At 41.1% G+C, this 27,150-nt stretch overlaps 1 protein-coding gene across 2 annotated transcripts; it reads left to right on the top strand.

Moving 5' to 3' along the window:
- Positions 1 to 1,664: 1,664 nt before the first annotated feature.
- On the top strand, positions 1,665 to 23,857 carry gopc (golgi-associated PDZ and coiled-coil motif containing). 2 transcript variants are annotated; one of them, XM_004564752.5, is made up of 9 exons: positions 1,665 to 1,925; positions 5,205 to 5,369; positions 9,735 to 9,758; positions 17,524 to 17,699; positions 20,022 to 20,187; positions 20,270 to 20,365; positions 22,246 to 22,410; positions 22,484 to 22,649; positions 23,169 to 23,857. In XM_004564752.5, the coding sequence occupies exons 1-9, from the start codon at positions 1,665 to 1,667 to the stop codon at positions 23,282 to 23,284; spliced, it is 1,335 nt and encodes a 444-aa protein (XP_004564809.1). In that variant the 3' UTR covers positions 23,285 to 23,857. The 2 variants fall into 2 exon arrangements, with proteins under 2 accessions (XP_004564809.1, XP_004564810.1); XM_004564753.5 differs by lacking the exon at positions 9,735 to 9,758.
- Positions 23,858 to 27,150: the final 3,293 nt, after the last annotated feature.

Below are 27,150 nucleotides of genomic sequence, written 5' to 3'. Positions count from 1 at the left end.
TATATATATATATATATATATATATATATATATATATATATATATATATATATATATATATATATATGCATGCAATGTTTGGTTTTCTTCCTGAATACTATCGTTGTTTCTATTTACTGCGGGACGAAACGGTAAAAACAGCGTTTTATAAGGAAAACGCTCGAAAGCCTGTGAGCAAAAACAACACCACCCCCCAAATGGCATTTAGTTGTTTAGGAAGGGGGGAAGTTTAAGGAGTGATAGCAGTGTTTTAAGATGTGAGAGATTTGCAACGTTTAGCGCAAATCTTGTGTAGTTAGTGTGTAGTGTAGTCAATAGTTTTGTTGTGTGTGTCAGAACAGTGACACTGAATGTTGCAGGTGTTACAGGAGTGTTTTTCTCCTTTATCTCATAGTGGACAGAAATAATTTTTGGAGTGGCACAAATAATTTGTGTTGCATCAAATTTGATGCAGAACACCTGATTGTTCTGTAAATAGTTTGAAATGTTTTTTTTTTTTGTTTTTTTAAAAACGCCTTGGCTGCATTTTTAGGTAAACAGCTGCAAAAAACTTGCATAACTCAGTTACTTTTTTGGAGAAGTAACTATATAATTAATTGCCCAATATTGGTCATTATATACTGTATTTTGCAAACAGAGGGTTACAGGACTCTCTCCCAGGCCAGACTCCTACTCATAATACAAGTCAGGGCTTTATTAAAAAAAAAAAAAAAAAGAAAGTTGTGTTTTCAAAATTGGAGTTCAAGTTATTTTTACTTCAAGTTAAGTTACTTCCAATAGTGTTAACATACTACACAGGTCATGAACAAGATTTTTTTTTCATTGTAAGTGGGCTAAAGCAGTTAATTAAAAGTAGTCTAACATAATTGTAAATGCTGTAATTGGATTATTTTAATAAGCCATGTAACTTGGATGGATTCGATGCTGGCGTGACCACAGTGCACACGTCTACTGTTGCTCACAGGGAGTTTGTGTGTTCGCTCAGACACATGAAAAATTAGAGGGAACAATGGTCCGTGGCCTTGGTTTTTCTAACACCTGCGCTTCAGAAGCTTCCCATCCCTACGAGCAATACACCATAATGCTTTTTTGTGCACTGCATTCATGGATAGAGCCTGTTCAGTGCACAACTGCACATCCTCATCAGTTATTTAGTGAGCCAGAACTACACAATACGTGTTACTGGAACACTACACAGTAAGTCATTAAACTTGCAAATGTCACGAAAGCCCCGAGATTACTAAAATTATATTATTCATAAATAATGTTATTTAATTATTTATACAAAATTCCTCGCATTAGAAGACTTTAATTGTGAAAGTAAGAACAGGAACAAGCTCTGCGTTAACGTGTATTTCCGGTACGACGTCGACAGGTCCAATAGCAGTTCCTAGAACACCCACAGGGAACAGTTCCACAGTAGCGGAAGGAGTAGTCGTAGGTCTCTTGTATGCCGCTTTCTGCGTAGTGGCTGCTTGGATGAAATCGTGAATCTGATGTGGGACGTTCTGGTTAGACGTTGCTTCTTTCGGGAATTTTAAGTCTACGGACCAACACAGTGTTCATCACATTACAGCGATATTTTAACGGTGTTGACAGAGATTAATTTGTCATCATTTTTTAAGTTAGCACAAAGCTAACATCAGCGTTACCTTGCTCTAACCATGTCTGCTTCGACTGGATGCTCCCCATCGGGCCAGCACTCGGGCCTTGTCCCCAGTATGTCCATGTTTCGATGGCTAGAAGTGCTGGAGAAGGAATTTGATAAGGCTTTCGTGGATGTGGATCTGTTGCTTGGAGAAATAGATCCAGATCAAGTGGATATAACGTATGAGGGTCGGCAGAAGATGACCAGCCTCAGCTCTTGTTTCGCTCAGCTCTGTCATAAAACTCAGACTGTCTTCCAGCTCAACCATAAACTAGAGGTTAGTATTTCGTCTAAGAAGAGCGGTTAATATTAGGAAGCGGGTTTCCTGTTAATGAAATGATCACGCCGACTCCACTCAAGATTCAACAGAGTGACTAATGCCACAGAGCAGCACTGGTGTTTTCAGGGCTTCAGTCACTCCTGTGTTTTGGTGTCCTCCCTGTGCTTCTGAGGGTTTCTATCCATCTGTGGCACCGACCTGTAAACTGTGATCACATGGGTTATGGTATCCACAGCAGCCTTCGTTTGGTCATTGAAACCAACATAGGTGTTAGCATACTTCACATTCATTTGTCTTCTAGATACAGAACATGTTCTCAGGTGTCTTTGACCGCTTTATTAAATATCCTTTATAATTATGTAGCGCTAACGTTTTTTTTAAATAAATAAATGAATTTCAGCATTTTTCGATTATTACGTCATGGCCTTAAAGTGACAATGATTATCTTTTCTTTAGATGTAATCAGGATTGTGTGGTGTAATGTCTCGTTTGTTTTCTGGAGTGCCCTTCATTTTTTTCTGTAAATGTTAACATAAAACTAAAAACACTATCACTGTCATTCACTTATCCGTATTGTGTCTCTCTTATTAATATTATTATAATAATTTGTGTGTTTTTGTTTCAAGAACACGACCTGTCATTACTAATTTGACAAATCAAAAAGGCTCTCACTATAAAGACATGATTAAAAGCCTGAGACATTTTTGAACAATACAAACCTAAAGCAACAGGCTAATCCGCTCCAACACATATTATTGTTTAGGCCGTTCAAAGCTTCCGTACGTTTCCACAAAGCTGTCAGACTCGGTCTGTAAGTCGGCAGGCCCCAGGCTTCTTTTGAATGAGAGGGGCTTTAAAGACTAAGTCAGCACCTGAACTCCTTGGCATTTCCCCAGCAATGTTTGCTGTGTAATTAGGGTGTGTTGTCATGTCTAAAGAAGCTTTGCCATTTGTGAATATTGTCATTATGGGCTATATGTTTATGTTTACAATGTTTAAATAGGTGATACAGGTGCGAGTGACATCCGCATGAACCAGTGGTATTTCCTGCTTAGAGATAACCCTGCTTCTTCCAGCTTAGCTTGTTATCATGGTGATTCACCCTGCCAGCTGTTAAACTTGTTAAACAATGCATATACACTGTGCCATCCATCTATCAGATGGAGCAACCCTCTGTCCTAGACTTTGAACCTTGTTTCTAAATGTTTTCCAGTGGTGGAACAGAAGTGGATCAAGAAGGGGTCAGGACAGATGCACTGAGAAAAATGACTAAACATAACTTGTGTTTTGACAAAAATGTTGTGATTGTACAGTTTTGTTAGCTCAGCAATAGGGCTGGGTATCATCACTGATTTCTAGAATTGATTCGATTCTGATTCACAAGGTCCCGATTCGATTCGATCCACCGATTTCAATTAGATTTGAATTGGGGAAATTTTTCCTCAGAAATATTATAATTCTGATCATAATGTGCAATAATAACAGTGTGCAATACACATACACTTATTCTTCTTTTTTATACTAAGTTAATATACTGTGTTGTTTGTGTTGCGTTGTGATGTGTCATATCGTGTCGTGTTGTGTTATATGTAGTGCCGACGTAGGACAGTTTTCCAATTTCATTGTACTACTGTACTATGTATGACTGTGCAATGACAATAAAGAGTTATCTTATCTTATTTATCAGTACTGACACTTTTGAGACGTCATCAGAGGTGTAAGCATCACAGCAGATGCCTTTGTGTCAAAGTAACTGAGGATAAAACACAGAAAAACATGAAGGAGATTTTCCTGGCCTGGCTTTTTATATCAGTTAACCTTAAAAATATTCAGCAGTAGAACAAAAACGGAAGAAAACCTGCTCGTGAAGCAGAGCAAAGTCACAGAGGCATTTTGCAATTTGTCATAATTTTAAAAAGCATTTTTTAAAAGTGTGATTTTTTTTTTTTGATTTTTTTTTTTTTTTATCGTGGTGGAAGAAAAACAGCAAAAGTAAGAGGGAATTCATGACTATGTTTAAGTGAAGCGGAATGTAAAGCTTAGTTTTGATCTTCTTTTGCTGCTGATTCAGTCAGTTTCGGTTGGAGAGTGATGAAACAGCAGCTTCAGAACCCAGCACAAAAAAAAGGACGTAAACACAGAGCGTCGACCAGACGCAGCAGAAGCTGTGAGGTGTTGGCTTTCAGGTGAGAAAGCTGACATCTCACTGATTTTGATGCGTCAGGTCTGCGCTTTGTGTTTACATGTTTGTGCGGAATACGTTTACCTGCACTCATTTACTGTTTTAGCTGTTTGGAGGTTGTTGAAATAGTTTTGTGAGCTTTAACCTGAGATTCTGGCGTTTCGGGCAAAATACATTTATATTTAAAAAGCAATTCAGGATTTTTATGAATTGCTTTATTCAAGCCAAAATCAATTTTAATCGGAAAATTGATTATTGAAACTCACCCCTACTCAACGTGCGTCTATTACAGCAGAAGGCGCAGGAAGGTCACCGCCTTTTCTGTCTGGAGTTGGCATGTTCTCCCTGTTTTTGCTACAGAATGTCTGTCCATGAATTAATGTCCTGAAGGTCAGGCAGACTTGGCTTGTGTGAAACAGTGTTTCATCTTTTCCACCTCTTTAATTCAAGTACTAAATGACACATCTGCAGATCTTTTGATAAAGAGCTTTTAATAAACAAATACATCAGGGCTCTAGACTAACTTTTTGCCATGGTTGCACTGGTGCACCTAACTTTTTTTCTTAGGTGCACCAGTGCAAAAGGTAGCAGCAGCACAGAGTCGGTGCTGCGGGGCTTCAGCAGCACATTCAGCTACTCTAAGCAGCACCTTTATGATATGGGCATAATGTTGTCTGCTGTTGGCCACAGAGCCTTTCAGAGGTTTTTTTGTTTGTTTTTTTTGTTTGTTTTTTACTCGAACAGCTGGTCGCAGGGATTTTTTTAGTAGCACCATTGAGAAATTAGCCTGCATTTGCGACCAAATTGATTGCACTCTAGAGCCCTGGATATGTAATATGTTATTTTCTTTAAAGACCTTTAGAATACCACATGAATACATTGTTGTGCTAAATTTATGGGATCGTAATGTTTCCGCACAGTAACTAATAATTAATACTCATAAATTACAAAGAAAAAAAAAGTATGTACTGTAAGATTTGGGTTTTGCAAACTACGAAAACAGTGATGCTGTGATCTGAGACCCATGCCCCTTTAAACCACCTAACACATCTGCTTCCTGTGCCCCATCCCTCTGTTGTTTCCTTTCACTCTAGGCTCAGCTGGTGGACTTGCGCTCAGAGTTGACCGAAGCTAAAGCTGCACGGGTGGTGGCAGAAAGGGAGGTCCACGACTTGCTCCTGCAGCTTCATGCTCTCCAACTGCAGCTTCATGTCAAGCAAGGCCAAGCTGAGGAGTCGGATAGCATCAAAGATAAACTGGTAGGGAGAACGGCTGTAATACAGTCAATCAGCCTTTGTAATCATTTAACAATAGTAACAGAGTTACTGATTGGCTGCAGTGAGTGAAGATGACATATTTATTATACAATCATTGAGTAATACACTGTCACTGACAACCTAGTCTTCTGTTTTCAGTCTAAGACGTTAGGTACGTGTATCAGACATGCTTGCTGACATAGCATTACAGTGTACAGCTTAGTGATGCGCCTGTAATTAAAAAAGTCAATGTCATTCTTGTACTCGGACCAAGACACGTATGTTCCTTTGAGGTAACATTACAATTTCAAGAGAAATTTCATTCCTGTTTACTCCTTTCGTCTTTCTACTCCAGGTCTTCTTACTGTTTTTCTGTCTTTCTAATGTCTTAATCAACAATAACACTCCCCGGCAAGCAGAATAACAACACTGTAAGCATACTGTAGTAGTTTCAGTGCTGTGGACAGGTGCCAAGTTCTGCTGGAAAACAGAAATAAACATCTCCGTTAGGGGTGTGTATTGGCAAGAATCTAGCGATACAATATGTATCACAATACAGGGGAGACCATACGATAGATTGCGATACTAAAAGCCAGACACTATTTGTGTTTATTAAGACTGAATTTAAGTGTAGGAAAATTCACAGTAAACAGTCCAAACTGTTAAATGCTTGGCATGAGCTATCTCAACTAAAATAGAGGGATACATTTCACTGGAGGAAACAAAACACTCTCTCTTTAAGTTCAAAATGAATGGAGAAAAATTAACATCTGCCTTATCAGAAGCCATGTCAAATAAACAAACAAAACAGCTTTACTGATATATCGACTATTTCTTTAACATGAAAAAAGTAAACAATGAAATGTTGATGTACTTATTGAGTACTTTTAAAACACTAATCCAAAAAATGCTCTCTGCAGCATCAAAACGAAGCACTTTTTTATGTTACCTTAACACAAACAAATATAAATCAAAAATGAAATTGCATGAAGAATTCATCTGAGTAAACACTGACAATATAAAGTGCTATTAAAATGAAGTGCTAATAAAAGAAAGTACAGCTCTGCAGTGTCCATCAATAGAACACTTTTTGTGCAACCTGAAAAGGGGAATTTGTTCACCTGTGTGACTGACGGTTCCACTGATCAGTTTTGTGATGTGCTGTAACAGTGGCCTACCATTCAGTGGCTCTCGAAGTCCAAGGGTCGCATGTCAAAGAAACTGTCTGTGCTGAGCTGAGACAGTCCAGCACTGTCGCTTTGCCTTCTTGATACAACTTTGGCAGAGTATGTCCGTGAAGTGTTGTCGGGAGGGAACAGTGCAACAGGGCTCCAGTGTTTTAATCATATTACAAAATTATTTATTCTCCGCAGCACTCAGAGGGCGCATGTCTTTGCAAATAAAAACAAGTACGGACTGCGCTATCTTTTTTTGTTGCACGAGTTGAAGTTGCTGGTAGTTTCGAAAAGTTAACTTCTTTAATTGTCCGTTAAACACCTCATTTCATTTTAAAATTAGAATTTGACCCTACGTCGCTATTGTGTCTAGACACATGTACTTGTAAATTTGTTGTGTTACCCGAGTATTTGACTCTGGCGGTGAAGATTTTACAGACTGCATAGCTCTTGTCATAGTCTTTACTGCCTTCTTTTGTTCTGAATCCAAAATAAGTCCACACATGTGCTTTCAAAGCTGATGGAGGTCTCTTAGATGACTTGAGCCTGCTAACAGTTGTCTTTGGGCTCTGAGACAACTAACGTCTGCTAAGTGATGCTAGACTATAACACCCCTCAACAAGAATCAGTTATCACAGAGGCTAACGTTAGCCAGCTGAGAGATATAATCTCTCCAGCCTGTCCTGGGTCTGCCCCAGGGCCTCCTCCTGCTGGGACATGCCAAGACTAGAATTATTAACTCCCCTGCGAAAATTTGGCATTTTAAAAACTATTTCCCAAGTGACACTAAAGAGAGCAAAAATGGTGTCATGGTGCAAAACTAATTGTACAGAAATAGAATATGCTCTAGATCTAAAGGGTGCAATGTAGACAAAACATGTGTGTAATAAAACCTGAGTAAGTAAATTTGTTACTGCAGCATGTTAACTGAGCAGTAAGCGGATTGAAGGGGTGTTGTTAAGTAATCCAACATAGCAGGGGAAAGAAACTGTCCTTGTGGCGTGAGGTGTTGGTTGTGATTGACCACAGCATCCTGCAGCAATCTTCTTTGCCTGATTCAGTGTCCTGGAGGGTGTACAGGATTGCAGCCAGTCACCTCTTCAGTGCAGCGGATGATACGCTGCAGTCTGCCTTTGTGCTTGGTAGTGGCAGTAGCGTACCAGATGGTGATGGAGGAAGTGAGGATAGATTAAATGATGGAGGAGTAAAACTGCATCATCATTGACTTTGGCAGCTTGTATTTTTTTCCACCGATGCAGGAAGTACATCCTCTGCTGTGCCTTCTTGGTTAGTGAGCTGATGTTTAGCTCAAACTTTAGGTCCTGGGAGGTGATGGTTCCAAGGAAATTGTCATCTCCCTCCTATAGGCAGATTCATCTCCACCCGAGATGAGCCCGATGAGTTTGTCATTTGCAAACTTAAGGAGTTTGACAGATTGGCAATAAGAGGTTCAAATGTTGGTGTACAGGGAGAAGAGCCGAGGAAAAAGTACAGAGCCCTGAGGAGAACAGGTGCTGATGCGTTGAAAGTGAGACATGCCTGCCTAGACAGTAATTCGGTGATCCTTCTGCAGGTGTAAGCGGGAACATTTGGCTGTGAGAGTTGTCTTGTAGTAGAGCTGGGAGGACGGCATTAAAAGTGGAACTCAAGTCCACAAACTAGCCTGATATAGGTTCCTGCAGAGTCCAGATGCTGGAGGATGAAGTGCAGTGCCATGTTAACTGCATTGACTACGGACCTATTGACTCTTTAGGCAAACTGCAGGGATCCAGGAGATGGGATAGTACCAGATGCTCAAATGTCTAAATGACTACAGAGGGCAGAGCAGTCGGACTGTTTCTAATAACACTTTTCCACTTTAACTGAGCACTCAAAGTGCTCTATACGACTTGCCTCATTTGACCGTTCATATAAACACTTTGTTCTATGTTTTTTTCTAAGTACTTTTTATGGATGCACCGGCAAGCAACTTGGGGTTAGTATCTTGCCCAAGGGTATTTGGCGTGCAGGCTGGAGCAGCCATGTTGCTTAGTCTTAAAAGTAATATGCACCATGTTTGGAGGTCAAAAGGCACTGCCGCAAAAACACCATAGCCAGAGTGAAGTTTGGAGGTGGAAACATCATGATGTAGGGCTGTTTATCAGCATAAAACACTGGCACGCTTCATATAATTGAAGGAAGGATGAGTGGAAAAATGTAGACATTCCTGATTGAAAAAATCTGCTGCCATCTAAGGGTGGAGGCAAGTCAATGATCCAAAACACACCCCAAAGGAAACTGTCAAGTGGTTTCAGTGAAAGAAAATAAATCTGTTAGAATGGTCCGGTCCAATCAGCTGACCTGAATCCAACTGAAAATCTATAAGGAAAAAAAACCTAAAGCTCAGAGTTAATGGAAGTGGCCCACGGAGCCAAAATCACAGAAATGCAATTTCTCCATACGGGAGGTGTCTTGAAGCTGTCACCAACAAAGCTTTTTGGACCAAGTATTAAATACATTTCAGTAAGTGTGTTCAATACTATTTCCCTCTGTCATTTCTCATTATTACACATAATGTCATTTATGGTTTGATTTCTTTGCATATGATGACTGGATGGGTTTTTACCAACATCTGGTGAGAGTTTCATGTCAGTGGGACCATCAAAAATATCTTAACTTATAAAATTGTTCAATACTTATTTTAGCCCCTTTATGTTAAAAAAATTTACACAAAGTATAAATGGTTTAGGACTGTAGTTGGAGAAATGCAGGGCTGAAGGGGTCACAGATCGGATGTTGACCTGGTTCAGAGCAAGGTTATTATAGTCAATTAAAAACTAAAACTAGATGTAAAAGAAACATTATATTTAACTTAAATAAAAACTGCACATGCCCCCCATACAGTAATTAAACAGATTAAAACTAACCTGTGAGAAATGCATATCCTTAAGTTTATACATCTACTATTTACTGAAGCCTTTTCAGAAATGATCTCAGGCAGGCTGGCTGAAAATGCTGATAAATTATACAAGAATTAGACTAAAAATAAAACAGATTTTATGGAGGGATGAATCTAAATTTCTGGTTGAAATTGTACAAGGTTGGTGTCTGCTGCTGTATATCTGATGCTTTGTAACCTTTCTAATGCTTTTTGTACCAATTTCTCTAATCAAAGACTTTTTTCTTTTCTTTTTCTGTATATTTTCCTTTAAAGCCTACACCAACCTTAGAAGAGCTGGTAAGTTGGTGTAATGGTGTCTTTCCCAGAAAATGTAGCTACATGCCTCATTTCAACCATTTACACTTAATAAATATATATATATATATATATATATATATATATATATATATATATATACACACACACACACACACACACTGTACTCTTTACATGCATCATGTGCCCAAGGATACTTCAAAATGCAAATGCAGTTGTTGGGCTTGACTTTCGAAAATTAAAGTCAAAGAAGTGGTGTGACTGCGCCGTTTTCAACATTTGTTTATGAGGAAGTTCAGTATCCATTTGCAGAGTGTGGGAATCAGGGTCAGAGACAATGCTTAAAATAACTGCTGACAATGCAATCAAAGTGGCTCGAGTTAAACTGTTCTTAACTACCAATGAAAAATGCAAGCTTTTGTTGATTTACATATGATAGGGTGTTAACTAAATCAGAGTTAGCCAAAGAACCAAAGCCTGCAATCAGTGATCAACTGTGAGTTTCAAAGCTGTAAGCAAACTACTTTCTGTGTAGGTGCCCTTCTAGCTAGGAGATGTGTTAAATACTCAAGTCAATAAGCAGCATTGTTATCTAGTGGCATAGTAACAATAGTGGCTGTATTAAGACAGGTGGGAACACATTCTTGTGAAAGTTGCTTGTATAAAGTAAAAACATCAACTAGCCGATTGGCACACTTTTAGTACACAGACAGGGACGTTATCAGGCCTGCAGCTTGACCTTTAGTCACTTTCACAGTAGGATTTGTCTCACATCCATTGTAGAAATCACAGACTGTCATGATTGATCATAGACACTCATGGGTAAACACCTAAAGTGGTATGTCCCTGTGGTATTCCCACCCACCAAGCCCCAAGAACAGCTGGTGTGTTGAATGCGTTGGAGGTGCGAGCAGCTGACCTGAGGAGATGGAGGATCATGGCTACGCTGGAAACCTGGACCCTCCATGTCCAATTACTACGACTACCTGAAATAAACTCTGAAGTTCTTCTAAAAGATGTGAAAGCAGCATTATGGACAATTCCTAATGCGACGGTTATTGAAAGCAGCTGGCTGATCTACACCGCAGCAGCAGTGATCACTGAAATGCTTGGCTACATGATGAACAACCACAAGGAGCAGTATTCTTCACTGAGAAAGGCAAGCTCAAGGCAGCACAAAGGAAACTTGGCAACTATTGGAACTGCAAAAAGGGGTACCTAAGAAATGCTGCAAGTTCTCCTGAGGCCTTAGAAACTGTCAAGCAAAGACTCAGAGCCTTGGGCAGCTGCTTGGCGAGGTAACCCAGAGATAGAAGCCAGGAGAATAAACCAGTTCAAAACTGTTCAGTTTAAAGCCCCTTTTCTATTAGTACCTACTAATTGACTTGCCACAGATCACCACGAGCTAACTTGGATCACCTGGTTTTCCATTACAACCCAGTGTGCGTGCTTGTCGTCATAGCAACGCATCTGGGCGTGGACAACAAAGGTGGACATCGAGGCAAGAACATACCTGCTGCTCAGTGTGTGGCTTTTCATCAGACTTGGGGACCACAGCATTGTTTTTTTTTTGTTTTTTTTTATAGCCATTTCCCCCCTTGCCAGGTTTCAAAAATGGTGGTTTTAATTTTTGTGATCAAGATACTTTCATGACTCATTGAGTGATGCTGCTGACCAACCAATCAGTGGCATGCAGTGTGACAATGATAACATTGTAGTACCTACTTAGAAAGTACCTGGTACCAGGTACTGTAACCTAATGGAAAACCCAAAAAGCCATGGCAAACGGTGCCGAGTCGAGAGGCGTGGGAGATGAAGGTTTTGCCTCACGTTCTAATTTTAAATACCCTATGAGACACAAGTAATCCTGCAGTCTAAGAGTGAAGTGCTGTAATGGGGTCATGTGGTACTATCAGGTTAGTACTATAAGATGGGGCCTGATTATTCAAGATCTTTAATGTGATGAGAAGGATTTTAAATTTGATCCTGGATTGAAGAAAAGCCAGTGTAAGAGAAATATGCTGTCTGTCTAGTACCTGTCAGTACTCTTGCTGCAGCATTTTAGGTGAGCTGAAAGCTTTCCAGCGAGTTTTTAAGACATCCTGATAGGAATGGGTATCGTTTAGGTTTTATCCGATACCGGTGCCAAACCGGTACTTTTGAAATGGTGCCGGTGCTTAAACGGTGCTCGAACCGGTGCTTAAAGAATGGAGAACACAAACTTTGTCCAAAAACCTCTCATGTTTAGCTGTTTTCCACTTTTTCTTTGGTCATTTTAGCCTTTTTGGCCAGGGTGAAGGGAGTATCTGCCATCAAACAAGAAGACAGCCGCATGTAACTACAACGCTGTTTGCTAGTTCACCTTACGTGCATTAATTTATTAATGTGGTTAACTACTAAACGTAAATTACACACGAACAACATTAAGCTACTCACGCAGAGAAGAACGGCTGCTGCTGCCATCATCATCCGTCATCATTTCTGCTGCACCGGCAGGGCTAGCGGCCTGGACTCTCCTCTTCGGGTTTTTGGGGGATGTTGCTCCGGGTCCGATAACAGGCACCACACCCGCAGTAGATGTGCTCGGTGTGAGGTCTCGCAGCAAGCTATCAAATACGGTGCATTTCTCAGCTTTTAAAAAAACGCTATGCATCGCCAAGTTCGTTGTCAGCTTCGAGGTGTTACCTCCTTTGCACAGTATCACCTTAAAGCACTTGTTGCAGGCTGCTGAGTTTGCATCTTTTGCTGTGAAGTACAGCCAGACTTTTGACCACTTCGCCTTGGGCATTTTTAATCTGTCGCTCTGCTCTAAAAGAACATATGTACCTGGGCCCACCTACTATCCTTGGAAAGGTAAAATGGTTGGCTAGAATCCAAAGTGTATGATATCTCAGGAAAAAAAACAAAACACCGAAATAAAGCACCGCTTTTTGGTCTGGTTACTACCGTTTATGTCAGAACCGGATACCGGTACCCATCCCTACATCCTGATAATAATGAATTATAGTTGTCCATGAACTAGTTTTTCAGTGTCACTCTGAGACAGTATGTTTTTAATTAATATTGCACAAATGGAATGGTAAATGAACTGTTTTTATATAGCCTTTTTCTTTTTTCTGCTTTCTATCTAACATTTGCACACAATAATACTCTGATGGAGTCTAATATCATCCACGTCTTTGTCTTTAAGACATTCCCACAGTTTAACTAATTGGTATGTGTTATCTGGCATAAGGAATAGATAAAGTTGGATATCTGCATAGCAGTGAAAATATATGCTATGCCTTCTGATGATACTGCCTAAGGGAAGCATGTAAAACATAAACAGAATTGGTCCTAGCACTGAACCCTGTGGAACTCCATAATTAACCTTAGTGTTTGAAGAGGTCTCTCCATTTACATGAAGAAATTCGAGTGTATTATACAGATGAGATTCACAATACTGCAGCATAGGACTTTTAGTACCTGCAGCATGTTCTAATAGCGGTAATAAAACATTATGGACAACTGTATTGAATGCTGCACTGAGGTCTAGCAGGACAAGCACTGAGGTCTAGCAGGACGAGCACAGAGATGAGTCCACTGTCAGAGGCCATAAGAAGATCATTTGTAACCTTCACTAAAGCAGTTTCTGTACTGTGATGGGCAATTTTAACTACTTTAAAGTAGTTAAAATGGTTTAACTACTGTTTTTAATAGTGTAAAGACCAGTTTTTTCAGGCTAAATGATGATCTTCTAAATTAGTGACATGTCATTTCTTCTCCCGACCATGAATTATCTACTTTAAGGTGCATGTTTGAGAGTTATACCAAGGAGTCAAGTACTTCTGATTTGAGGTTTTCCTTTTCAGAGCAGCTACAGTATCCAGCATTTTATGCAGTGAAGCTGTGACACTATAAACAAGTGTCATGAAATCAATTCATTACTGCTGTGTAATCCACTGTTGTAAATTTAAGAGATGATCAGACAAAAAATGGTGTTCAGGGAATACTGTTAATGTTCATTTGCTTTGCCATATATCATAATAAGATCTAGAGTAAGACTAAGTGTTGAGTGCGTTCTTTTATTTTTTGAAAGAAGACACTTATTTCTAATAATTGGCCTTGTTGAGGCTGTCATTTTTAATATCTACATCAATGCAAAAATCACCCCCACTAATTATTTTAGCTGAGCTGAGTACCAAATCAAAACATCTGAGAAGTCAGATAGAAACTCTGAGTAAGGCCCATAGATAACAACAAATAACACTGTTTTTGAGGTTTCCAGCTTGCATGGACAAGGCTAACCATCAGGCTTTCGAATGAATTAAGACCATGTCTGGGTCTTTGGCTCATTAACAAGCTGGAGTGGAAGATCTTGTTCTAAGTTTAATAACTTTTTGGACACCACTTAGACAGCCAGAAATTTAATGAGAACATATCACTCCTGGTCCGACTGGGGAGGGGACCAGGAGTCTAACATACAGAAGCTACAGTGGGGCAAAAAAAGTATTTAGTCAGCCACCGATTGTGCAAGTTCCCCCACCTAAAATGATGACAGAGGTCAGTAATTTGCACCAGAGGTACACTTCAACTGTGAGAGACAGAATGTGAAAAAAAAATCCATGAATCCACATTGTAGGATTTGTAAAGAATTTATTCGTAAATCAGGGTGGAAAATAAGTATTTGGTCAATAACAAAAATACAACTCAATACTTTGTAACATAACCTTTGTTGGCAATAACAGAGGTCAAACGTTTACTATAGGTCTTTACCAGGTTTGCACACACAGTAGCTGGTATTTTGGCCCATTCCTCCATGCAGATCTTCTCGAGAGCAGTGATGTTTTGGGGCTGTCGCCGAGCAACACGGACTTTCAACTCCCGCCACAGATTTTCTATGGGGTTGAGGTCTGGAGACTGGCTAGGCCACTCCAGGACTTTCAAATGCTTCTTACGGAGCCACTCCTTTGTTGCCCGGGCGGTGTGTTTTGGATCATTGTCATGTTGGAAGACCCAGCCTCGTTTCATCTTCAAAGTTCTCACTGATGGAAGGAGGTTTTGGCTCAAAATCTCACGATACATGGCCCCATTCATTCTGTCCTTAACACGGATCAGTCGTCCTGTCCCCTTGGCAGAAAAACAGCCCCATAGCATGATGTTTCCACCCCCATGCTTCACAGTAGGTATGGTGTTCTTGGGATGCAACTCAGTATTCTTCTTCCTCCAAACACGACGAGTTGAGTTTATACCAAAAAGTTCTACTTTGGTTTCATCTGACCACATGACATTCTCCCAATCCTCTGCTGTATCATCCATGTGCTCTCTGGCAAACTTCAGACGGGCCTGGACATGCACTGGCTTCAGCAGCGGAACACGTCTGGCACTGCGGGATTTGATTCCCTGCCGTTGTAGTGTGTTACTGATGGTGACCTTTGTTACTTTGGTCCCAGCTCTCTGCAGGTCATTCACCAGGTCCCCCCGTGTGGTTCTGGGATCTTTGCTCACCGTTCTCATGATCATTTTGACCCCACGGGATGAGATCTTGCGTGGAGCCCCAGATCGAGGGAGATTATCAGTGGTCTTGTATGTCTTCCATTTTCTGATGATTGCTCCCACAGTTGATTTTTTTCACACCAAGCTGCTTGCCTATTGTAGATTCACTCTTCCCAGTCTGGTGCAGGTCTACAATACTTTTCCTGGTGTCCTTCGAAAGCTCTTTGGTCTTGGCCATGGCGGAGTTTGGAGTCTGACTGTTTGAGGCTGTGGACCGGTGTCTTTTATACAGATGATGAGTTCAAACAGGTGCCATTCATACAGGTAACGAGTGGGGGACAGAAAAGCTTCTTACAGAAGACGTTACAGGTCTGTGAGAGCCAGAGATTTTCCTTGTTTGAGGTGACCAAATACTTATTTTCCACCCTAATTTACGAATAAATTCTTTACAAATCCTACCATGTGAATTCATGGATTTTTTTTTCACATTCTGTCTCTCACAGTTGAAGTGTACCTCTGGTGCAAATTACTGACCTCTGTCATCATTTTAAGTGGGGGAACTTGCACAATCGGTGGCTGACTAAATACTTTTTTGCCCCACTGTAACTGTGCTCCATGAGCATCTAGCAAACTAACAAATGAGTCAGCTGCTAATGGACCAAACAAACCCAGAATGGCTAACTGAAAACGGGCCAATCCCGTTCAACTGCTGGTCAGTAACCTGCCTCAGCACCACATGGAGCAGGGAAAAGAAAGGACAGATGGGCAAAACACCAGCTCCTGGTAGATAGACTGTAAGACCAGACTGACCAACCTGTGCACTGCCTGGATTGACTACAAGAAAGCCTACTACTCAGTGCCTCACACATGGGTCCTGGAATGCCTACAATTGTACAAGATCAATAGGACTCTAAGAGCCTTTGTCAGGAACTCAATGGGGATGTGGCGAACAACACTAGAGGCCAACTTCAAGCCAATCGCAAAAGTCATTATCAAGTACAAGATTAAACAAGAAGATGCTCTGTCACTACTGCTGTTCTGCATAGGCCTGAACTCCCTTAGCCAGACCAGACAAACTACGGAATGGAGCAATTGTCAGCCACCTCCTCTACATGGAAGTGTGTGCCAGGAGTGAACGAGACATCGATTCACTGAGCCACATCACTAGAATCTACAGCATCATCAGAGTGTTATTCGAACTGGAGAAGTGTAGTCGGATGGCAACAAAGAGAGGGAAGGTAGTCAGAACTGAGGGAATTCCACTACCAGAAGGCAACATCGCAGACATCGAGGACAGCTACAAGTGCCTGGGAATTCCACAGACAAATGGGAGGCTGCTAGGAAAGCTGCAGTCATCAAATACATGCAGAGAGTACAAGATCAAGATCCAGGCAGTCAGCACCTGCCAGTCGTCAGATACCCTGCTGGGATAATCAGCTGGCCTGAGAGAGAGAGAGAAGCCACTGACATCAAGACAAGAAAGCGTCTTATCATGCGTTAGTGAGCGTTAGTGACCTAGACTTGGAGGATGCCTTACCCCAAGTCCAGCACCCTGAGACTGTATATTAAGCGGATGGAAGGTGGCTGAGGACTAGTGAGTGCCAGAACCAATGTCCAGGATGAAAACACAAAGGTCCATGAGTTCATCAGCAAGCCACAACTGATAGTGTGGCTCCTCCATGGTATGTACCACTGGCGGATATAAGAAGTGGATAATATTGAGAAATCCTGCCAGACATAGTAGTGGTGGATAAGCAGGGGAAGTGGGCTGTAGTGATAGATACCAAGTGATAACTGGAGAACTCATTGCAGTGAGCCCCAAACTGGGCGAGCAGGTCCAGCACATGCCAGGAATAAAAATCCAAAAGAGCGCAGCCTGCATTGTGCCTGAACTGGAAGGTAACAGAGGACAGTAGTTGTCAATGAGCAACAGGTTTGAAAACCTCAACAATAAGGCAATCTCTTATCAAACACTGTGCTATACTCCCTCAAGTCCAAAGTTTGATATAGATTCAATTTACAATTGTTGAAAAATGCCACATTAAGAGTCTTCTATTTATTAGTGAGATTGGGGTCAGCCTGTCAGCTGTGGTTTATCCCCGTGTACCTAGTTTTCTCATGGTTATTTTTCTGCAAATTACATAAAATTACATAGACTAATGTGAATGTAAATCAGAGTTTAACCTCCTCATATAACATTTGTAATTAATCATGATTAATTTTTGCAAATTTAAGATTACATTTTCATAATATTCATTTAAAAAAAAAATAGGTTAATATTTTGTACTTACAATGTATGTGTTTGTTCTAGGAACAGGAGCTCGAGGCCAGTAAGAAGGAGAAATTAGCAGAGGCAAAAATGGAGGCAGAAACCAGACTATATAAGAAAGAAAACGAGGCCCTTCGCAGGCACATGGCAGTACTGCAGGCCGAAGTCTACGGCGCCAGACTGGCTGCTAAATACTTGGACAAGGAACTGGCTGGCAGGTAAGACGTTAAAGTTCAAACTATTTTTAGTGCAAAGTTTAGGTTTGCTAAGACTATTATGGTAACTTCTAATAATGATAATAATGATGATGATGATGATGATTCTAATAAGCAATTAGTATAATAATTAGGAAGTCATGCACATGAAGGCACGTGGCACAGACTACATGCAGTGGAAGTGACGACTAATGTGAGAAGAGTGAAATGATGGGGTTTAGTGTAGTCTGTAATCATGTTGAGAACATGATAATGGTGACAGTTTTGTTGAGATTAAAATATCAGTTTGGACCTGTGCAAGAGGAAAGCACACACTATAACATGTATACACAAGTATAATAAACAAATACAAGAAATTATTATACGTATGTCTATCAGTCTTTGTACCTATGTTGCTGAAAACCAAAGTGAAGTATCTAGTGTAAAATAAATTTGAATGAGAAATGGTCTCTTCTTGGGGACCTTGTTTCAGTAGCACAGTAATCACTTCTCATTAGTAGGCAACATCAAAGGGTAGATGAGTATTGCTCTCTGTTTATCCCCGTTAATGGGCTACATACGACAGGCCTTTAAGGTGGCAGTACTTACACCATTTGCCGAGCCAATCTTCAACTCCCATTCACCAAAAATCCTTTAAAGAGTAATTGTAAAACAGCTAACTAATCATCTGCAGAGGATTAGTTTATTTAAAGTCTAGGAATTAAGGCACTCCGCTGCGGTGGTTTGAATCATATCTTTCTATTAAGTCAATTTGTTCGTGTAAATGGGGACAGAAAGCTTAACTATAAAGTTTACATTTGATATGCCTCCCTTAGGCAGTATTGTTGAAAGGCAGAGCCTTTATTGGAAGAATCTTTTAAAGACATAAAGACCTGAATGAATTTCCTGCTTCTAATTTCAGATAAAACTGAGATTTTGTACTTGACCCCAAAAAAACTTAAAAACATGGTGTCTAAACCAATAATAAGAGGCAGCTCCTTAAGTTTCCCGGCCCGTCTTCTGTGGAACCAGCTCCAAGATTTGGGGCACAGACACTCTCTTCTTCACTTTTAAAATTAGGCTTCTAACTTTCCTCGTTGATAAAGCTAATTAGGGTTAGGGCTGGATCAGGTGACCCTGAATCTTCCCTTAAGCTGGGCTTACACTGTGCGATTTTTTTTCAGTCGCGTTATTTAGCTTCTGCTCAAACTGCACGATTGACTCGCAGGAGTTAGAAGTTCATAGGTCACGATGCAGGTCTCACACTATACGGCCCGATGCTCTGATGCGACCTGAGTGCTCACACTGTGCGTCCATAAAATGAAGGTTATAACAGAAATTCTGTCGCTCGCTCTCCCTCTCTTTCTTTCACTCACACACACACACACACACACACACACACACACACACACACACACACACACACACACACACACACACACACACACACACACCACCATCAACTTTGCTAAATTGCTAATGAAAAAAATTAATCAGGCAGCTGTGATTAAGCAGCAGTGTAGATCCGACTATTTTCACGGTTGTTGTGGTCGTGATAATTTTGTGAGGCCACATCGAAAAGGCTCGGATGAGCTTTCCAAAGTTCTACAAGTTGTGCCTCCATCGCTTGATGATCGGGAGCTGGTCGTGAGGAGTTAATCGCTTCCCGTTACCCCACGTATACTACACGATGCAGGCCAAAATCGGGCCGATCGCCAAAACGGTCGCACGACTCAAAATTGGCTCATAAATCGCACAGTGTAAGCCCAGCATTAGTTATGCTGCAATACGTCTAGGCAGCTTGAGGCTTTCCATTGTGCACTGAGTGCTTCTTCTTTAGTTACCAATCTCACTCATTGTTCTTACTCACCACTCTGTGTTTAATCACTTGTCAATATTAATCTCTAGTTCTTTTCCACGGTGTGTTTTTTTTGTTTTGTTTTGTTTTTTTAATTTTATTTGGTCCTGTTTTCTTTCTCTCAACCCCAACCAGCAAGCTGCCCGTCCCAGCAAGAGCCTAGTTCTGCCAGAAATGTCACCCTGTTCAAAGGGCGTTTTTCCTTCCCACTCTCACCAAGCACTTGCTCAGAGGGGAACATTTGATTGTTGGGGGTTTCTCTGTGTGTATTGTTGTAGGATCTTTACCTTACAATATAAAGTGCCTTGAGGCGACTGCTGTTGTAATTTGGCGCTATATAAATAATATTGAATTGAAATGTGTGATCCATGCATTATACTTACCTATGACCAGTGATGTCACAGATGTCAAATGTTTTACATATTTCAGTAAGATATTAAATGGCACATACAGACAGTAATTAGATCTTTGCTTGGTTTGTCTTTCAGGGTGCAGCAGATACAGTTACTGGGTCGTGACATGAAAGGGCCAGCACATGACAAGCTCTGGAATCAACTGGAGGCAGAAATTCACCTTCACCGCCATAAAACTGTGATCCGAGCATGTAGAGGTCGAAGTGACCCAAAGAGACCTCTTCCCTCTCCTGTGGGACATGTGAGTGTAAAACTACAAAGTAGTGAAAGCTGTTGGTACCTTTAGTTCTGCGTCCAAAAGTTGTTTTTGTGTGTAATTACAGGATCCAGACATGCTGAAGAAAACCCAGGGAGTTGGCCCTATCCGAAAGGTTGTGCTGGTCAAAGAGGATCATGAGGGTCTAGGAATTTCCATTACAGTAAGAAGTCTCAGTATTTTATCTTTTTAATCAGCAGCTGGCCATGTTTGGATCAAACCTTACTTAAGTAAAATGGTAAATGGTAAATGGCCTGTATTTGTATAGCACTTTATCGTATCGAGTATCGAGGTTCTGTTCTCTGTTCACTCCCCATCTGAAGCTAGGGGGTTTTCATCTACTAAGATGATGCGGTCAAAGCATATTTCGGTCATCAGTGGTAATGAGCAGGACCATCTCCTCCAATTTCTTGGGGGTGACATTTACTTGCACCTTGCATTCTCTTTGTCTTTAAGAAGCACTATCATCCTTGTTTAAGCTTCAGTTGGTTAGATGTCCACTTTGTCTAAGGCTGTTTCAATAAGTATGTATGTCCAAACTTTCCAACTGGAGTCGGACATGGACCCACTTTCTACTTACTTTTTGAGTAAGCAATGAAGCCTCAATGAGAGTGCAAGTATCTGTGGGTTCACTGAACACAGGTAACAGTGGTGGATTATTCACAATGTCTGTGACCTCAGCCAAAAATGTTCTCAGCAACTCACACTTGACTTTGGAAGATCCCATCCAAAGAGGCATTGAGTCCAGTGCAAAGTGGCCCTGGGGCCAGATGACGAGCCACTCAGTCCACCCCAATGGATAAAAGAAGACCAAGAGACCAGTGTACCCTGCCCTGAGATAGGGCTACCGAGGACCCATCCTGTAGCTAGTCACGGAGAGGGATACCATCTGGTAGCCAGGCCTTAGCCCATAGGACCTAGCGCGGTAGGGGTTTGGTGCAATGTGTGTCGAGCAGCACTCAGGGGCAGAGGCCGTGGTTGTCTAATCCCCAGCTAACAAGGCTGGCTACTTAAATGGAATGTGACCTCTCTGGTGAGGAAGGAGTCTAAGCTAGTGTGTGAGGTTGAGAAAAATCAGCTAGATATAGACAAGCTAACCTCAACGCACGGCTTGGGTTCTGGTGGGTGGCGGCAGGCAGGGGTGGGTTCTTGTAATCACGCGCTTGCTGCCAGTACGTTGGGGTTTTTCTGGTGGACAATAGGGATGCTTCACTGTGCCTTTGGGTTGGGGAACGGGTCCTAAATGTCATTTGCTTTTATGCAGTGAATGATAGCCGTCTTGGTGTCATTGAGTGGGTGCTTCATCCGGTGACTTCCTACTGGGAGACTTCAACACTCATGTGGGCAATGACAGTGAGATCTGGTATGTTTGGGAGGAACAGCCTGGGTGATCTGAAACGACCAGTTCTTTGTTACTGGATTTCTGTGCAAATCACTGTTTGTCCATAATGAAGACGATAAGTGCATGTGGCACCAGGACACCCTAGGTCGATGATCGATTTTGTACCATCAGATCTGCTGCCGGGTGTTCTGGACACTGATAAAGAGGGGGCGGAGCTGTCAGCTGATCACCATGTAGTGGTGAGTTGGGTCAGGTGGAGAGGGAGGATGGTGGACAGGCCTGCCGCACCAAAACGTGAGCTGGGAATGTGCGGCGTAGGCCCCGGTCTGGGAGATCTTCAACTCTCACCTCCGGAGGTTTGACTTCCCACTGTCACCAAGTGCTTGTTCAGACGGTTGTTTGATTATTGTAGGATGAAGGTTACAATATAAAGAGCATTGAGGTGATTTCTGTTGTGATTTGGCAGTATATAAATAAATGAAATTTTATTGAAATACACCTTTGTAGTGAGCAATGTGTCATATCATTAACAAGTTGTTGTGTAACAGCCAGAGTTCAAAGAGCCAATTGCGTGATATCGCTTTTAGAAATGGAAGCGCCATTAGAACACAGTCTGATAGTGCTGTTCATCTGTGTCATTATGACATAGTGCATTAAAGCTGCTTTCAACTCATTTCATTCCTTCGGCCTCACTTTCTCAGGGTGGGAAGGAGCACGGCGTTCCCATTTTAATTTCAGAGATCCATCCCAGTCAGCCCGCAGACAGATGTGGAGGGCTGCATGTTGGAGATGCCATCCTTGCTGTCAACAGCATCAATTTGCGAGATGCCAAACATAAGGAAGCTGTCACCATTCTCTCTCAGCAGGTAACACTGGCACGCACATACACGTGCTCCCTGCATATCGCTGTTTGTGGTTAATTCTTTGTGTCTGTGTCAGCGAGGACAGATAGAGTTCGAGGTCGTGTATGTGGCTCCTGAAGTGGACAGCGATGATGAGAATGTGGAGTACGAGGATGACAGCGGCCATCGCTACAGACTCTACCTAGATGAACTGGATGACAGCATCACAGCACCACCTAGCAACCGTTCAGCATCACTTCAAGGTACGAAGAAATCTGCAGATCAATGAAAGAGCTTTTAACAGACTTTGTCCATATGTGAAGGTGTGCACTGTTTATACCTTCACCTTTGTAGAAGCGGGTGCATGTTGGAAAATTGGATTTTGCGGGTTTTCTGTTTTTCAGAAAAATCATCGTTGTTGTTTTAGTTTCTTTTGTTTTATATATAAAAATTCTGATAACACATTTCCACTTGACTTGTAGTCCCCCTTCAGCTACGATATGGGATGTAACTGCACAGAGAGCCAGACACATAATACACATAAACACATACTACACATAATACATACAAATTGAAACAGCCCTATATTAAAAAAAACAACATAGAATGAGCTAAAAAGCAACATCTCACAAGGTGTCAAAGGCCAGGGTGAAGAGATGAGTTTTCTGAAGTGGTTTGGAAACAGGATAGAGAACAGGAGAAGATCTGCTGCTGGTTGTCCAGGTTGTTTTTAATTGACGATGAGGATGAGTTTGCTTATTGTCTCTGTGTCCATCCTTTAGCACTGGAGAAGTTATCACTGAGCAATGGAGCAGAGTCTGGAGATACTGGGATGTCCAGTGAGACACCTTCAGGGGAAACTCCTTCAAAGCCACCAGAAACTGACTGCTCTTCCTAGAAGCTGCTGGAATGTGGAAAGGAAAAGAACTGAAATGAAATTCAGTGACAATCCTGTGAAAAGGGGAACATCTGTTTTCCCTTTTCTCCTTGGAGTGATGTAATTTTCTGGTCATGCAACAATGATTTTTGGGTTTTAAAGTCCATATTCTTAAAGTGGAGGTATGTGCAGAAGGGAGTGATGCTGGACTCTGGTAAACTTGGTGATATACAGGATAATAATGCAGGTGATGGATGTCACCAAGTTATCGTGGAGGTGTTTAGTGGAGACACTTGTTTTGCTTTACTTTGTATAGTTACTCCTCAAAGAATCTGTTACCAAACTTCTCAGATCTAATCCGTTCATGTTCATCCAAATGAGATGTTAAAGAATAATTTTATATATGATTATCCCACCCGAATATTTTAACACGACTATGTTACAAAAATAACACTTTGTAATTGAATACAATTCTTTGGGTTCCCTGTTGATTTGTCTATCGCTGTTCATTATATTTCATTATTGCTTCTGTTGTGCCACATGTACTTTATGAGGTGTTCCTCACAATGTAATAAAATACAACAAACTTGCAAACTGTTTTTATCTCAGCCCCTGACCAACAGGCCTCACCACTGTGCAGAGATATTTAGTTCAATACATTCTTCTTATTTCTTACTACTGTTAATATTATTATTATGGCCCAAAGAAACAGAAGTTAATCCCACCCCCATGAACAACACTGTCTAAACACTCTCAATGCTATGTTATGCATTCAGGTCAGTCTTTTTATTTTATTTTATTGTCTTGGTTCCAGTCTTGTTTTTATCTTTGACATAATTGAAAGCATTCAAAAGTCCAAAACATATTTTCCCATCTCGCGTTAGCAGGCTTACAAAACGTGTGCAAAAGACAAATCAAATACAATCAGTGTACACAAAATAATAATATATTAAGCGTTCTTCAGCAGTAAAGACTCAAACAACTGTAAACGTGAAAACCGCAGACATCACAAAAATGTTTGATCATTCATACTTAAAATAGTAAAAGATAAATGAGTATATTTATCCGTATTTATAAAGGGGAAACTGCTGCTGCAGACTCCCTGAGCTCTGTAGGTAAGGCTCTCTGCTACAGTGCAGGCTCGCATCAAAAGCACTGAATGATCCCTGTTCTTATAGAGATGTTATCAAATGAGGAGGATGGTGAGTCGTAATAAAATGCAACACTTGCCAATAAGATGAGTGATCAATGTTGCAGAAAATGTATAAAAATGATTTTATTGCTGCAGCTGTACTTCAAATGTTGAAACTTCAGAATCATGTAAACATTAAATATTACTGTTCCATGACCTAAAACAAAAAACCATAATTTTCTTGATTAAATGGACGCTGTCAGTGTGTGTTCTGTGTTCCAGGAATCTGTTTAAAACAGACTGAGCAGTAGAGAAGAATTGTTTATTTAAATACTCCTATACATTTTCTTCCCATGACAATGCGGTGCAGTGTTTGCACTTCATTCGGTGGTTTTTATTGAGGTACAGCTCAACTACTTGCATATATAGGATGCATTCCCCCAGTAGAACCATTCTGTAAATAATAGAATCAGAGGAAAGATGGTGGAAAAGCCCTTAATACTTCACTCGTTCACCCAAGAACCAGTTTATCTGACATTTACACTCCAGTGGATGCATCATAGAGCAGCGTGGGGTTAGTATGTAACAACGATATGTAGCACCCAGGGATTGAATTACCAACCACTGCCATTAAGTAATGACCTGCTTTACCCTCTGGGTAACATCAGTATTAATCTAATAAAAGTAAGTGTTACTGCCCATTAATCTGGCTACAGTTGCAAGCCCATTTCTAAACAATATGAAGCTCATCGTTCTGCAGCGAGAAAGCATATTCACAAGTGGAAAACAGTCACGTGCCAGCCCTCCTATGAGTGGACATCTCAACAAATTCAGTGTCAAATTTACTGTTCAAAGCTCGGAGAAGTGCGAAAAATAAACCAAGATCTGCAAACGTCAACAAACAGAACAATGTAGTGGCAATATGTGATGACAAGTATTCAGTTTTTAACACATGCAGAAGTCCTACACACATCAAAGTATTTATCATCATCTGGGAATCACGTCAAGCCGGTGGCCCTGAAGTTCTCACACATAAACTCTGTGGTCCCTGAGACTTTTAACCCGCTACAGTTCATCTAAAGCTCCAAAGGATCCGTGTACAAGGGCTCTCCACTGCAAAATACAACATCTAGACAGCAGCAGAAATTTATGCACTTCCTGGTTACACTTCTGCCTTTGATACAGTCAGACTAGGAAAGTTGACTGGCTGATTCTACCTGCAACTGTATTTTGGACTTCCTTGCTTTCTTCCTTCCTAACAATATGAAAACAACCACTTAAGAGTAAAACACTGAAGGTGTTGGTGAGGATGTGACCAAACTCCCAGCTGGCTACAGGGCTGCTCTCTCAACCCTTCACATTTCTCCCTGGACACCCACAACTGTGTTAATATCCAGGATAACACAGTCATCAATAAATATGCTGTACGTGATCATCCTGAGCCGCATACAAAACAGTGTGTAGAATGAAAATATATTTCCCAGAGGGGCCTGCTACAGTTTTTTGACATAAAATAACTCACCTACAGATATCGGGGCTCATCGGTGTCAGGAGTGTGGGTGTGAGGGAGTGGGACAGCCTGAGTCGGAGGCGTGATGTGGTGGCAGGTGGGCAGATTTAGGAAACAGTGATTTATACTTGTGTGCAGAGGTTAGCTAAACACACAGACACAGTGTTTTCTGTTAGAAACTACTAATAGGAGGAAAGTCGAACAGTTTCTTTCATGTGGACTTCTATACAAGTTTCATTTCCACCCCTCTCTTTTCTTGTTTGAAACCCAAACTTCACGTTTAACTAAGGCAATCCTACAGTCTAACCACTCCAGCGCTCAGGGGCAGATGGAAGTGCTGGCACCTGGACCAAGGCTAACTGGATGTCTCCTTTGTTGTGTCAGTTGACGTGAGGTCGAGAGTGAAGCCCACCCCGCCATCACAGCTGAGATCTTTTTATGTGATTAAAGATCAGACGGCTAATGTTTGAGTGTTGTGACTGTTAAACCCGTGAAATATAAATACATAAAAAAAAAAAAATTTAGTTTAACCAGTATAATGATTCAGAAAACAGAATAACAATGATAACAATAAATCATAATATCAGCCCCAGGATATGCAGGATGAGGGTGACACACTGGAGTCACTGATCTCCGAATGGCCGACTGACGTTTGATTTAATAAAAACAAGTTGCATTAAATAAATGGTGAAGTAGAAGAAAGTATTCCTCTGAATTAGTTCAAATGCATGTTCATGTGTCCTGAATGTGTAAACACGATGGAATTTTCTATGTTAAGAATGACAAAGAAAATGTAATGAAGGCGTTTCAAAGTTTGAACTTTGTGGTAAATCATGTAAATCAGAAGGATAGAGAGAGAATGGTGTGGGTGAACATCAGGTAATTAGACGTTCCCGGAGTGAGAAGATGTAACGTCCAGTCTTCCTGTTGGGATGTGTGTCCTCAGGCTTCTGGGGGCGTCGCTGCAGCTTCCCACCCTCATTATCAATAACATTTGTGACAAAGACACAGGCACACTCTCTACCTCACACACACACACTTATTTGTGTATAAAGTTTTGTGTTGTGGGTGCTGTGTCTGTTGTCTTCAGTTTTGTCTCCTACAGGTGCAGCAAGTGGTGATACATTGTGCTTTTCTAGTTGTTTCTATCCCCCATATCTACGCACCCCCCTGTGAGATCAACAGTTCAGGCAACAGGAGCTAAGACGTTCGCAGTGGAAAATACAGTGGAGATTTTGTAGTTTT

The sequence above is a fragment of the Maylandia zebra genome, linkage group LG15 (genome assembly GCF_041146795.1).
Source record: "Maylandia zebra isolate NMK-2024a linkage group LG15, Mzebra_GT3a, whole genome shotgun sequence".
In the NCBI taxonomy this organism is placed as follows: domain Eukaryota; kingdom Metazoa; phylum Chordata; class Actinopteri; order Cichliformes; family Cichlidae; genus Maylandia; species Maylandia zebra.
This window is presented reverse-complemented; position numbering and strand designations above follow the sequence as displayed.

Coding starts and splice junctions, on each gene's coding strand:
- gopc (XM_004564752.5), top strand. CDS start 1,665: ATGTCTGCTTCGACTGGATGCTCCCCATCGGGCCAGCACTCGGGCCTT. Junction 20,188..20,269: donor TTCCCTCTCCTGTGGGACAT/GTGAGTGTAAAA, acceptor GTGTAATTACAG/GATCCAGACATGCTGAAGAA. Junction 20,366..22,245: donor GTCTAGGAATTTCCATTACA/GTAAGAAGTCTC, acceptor TCACTTTCTCAG/GGTGGGAAGGAGCACGGCGT.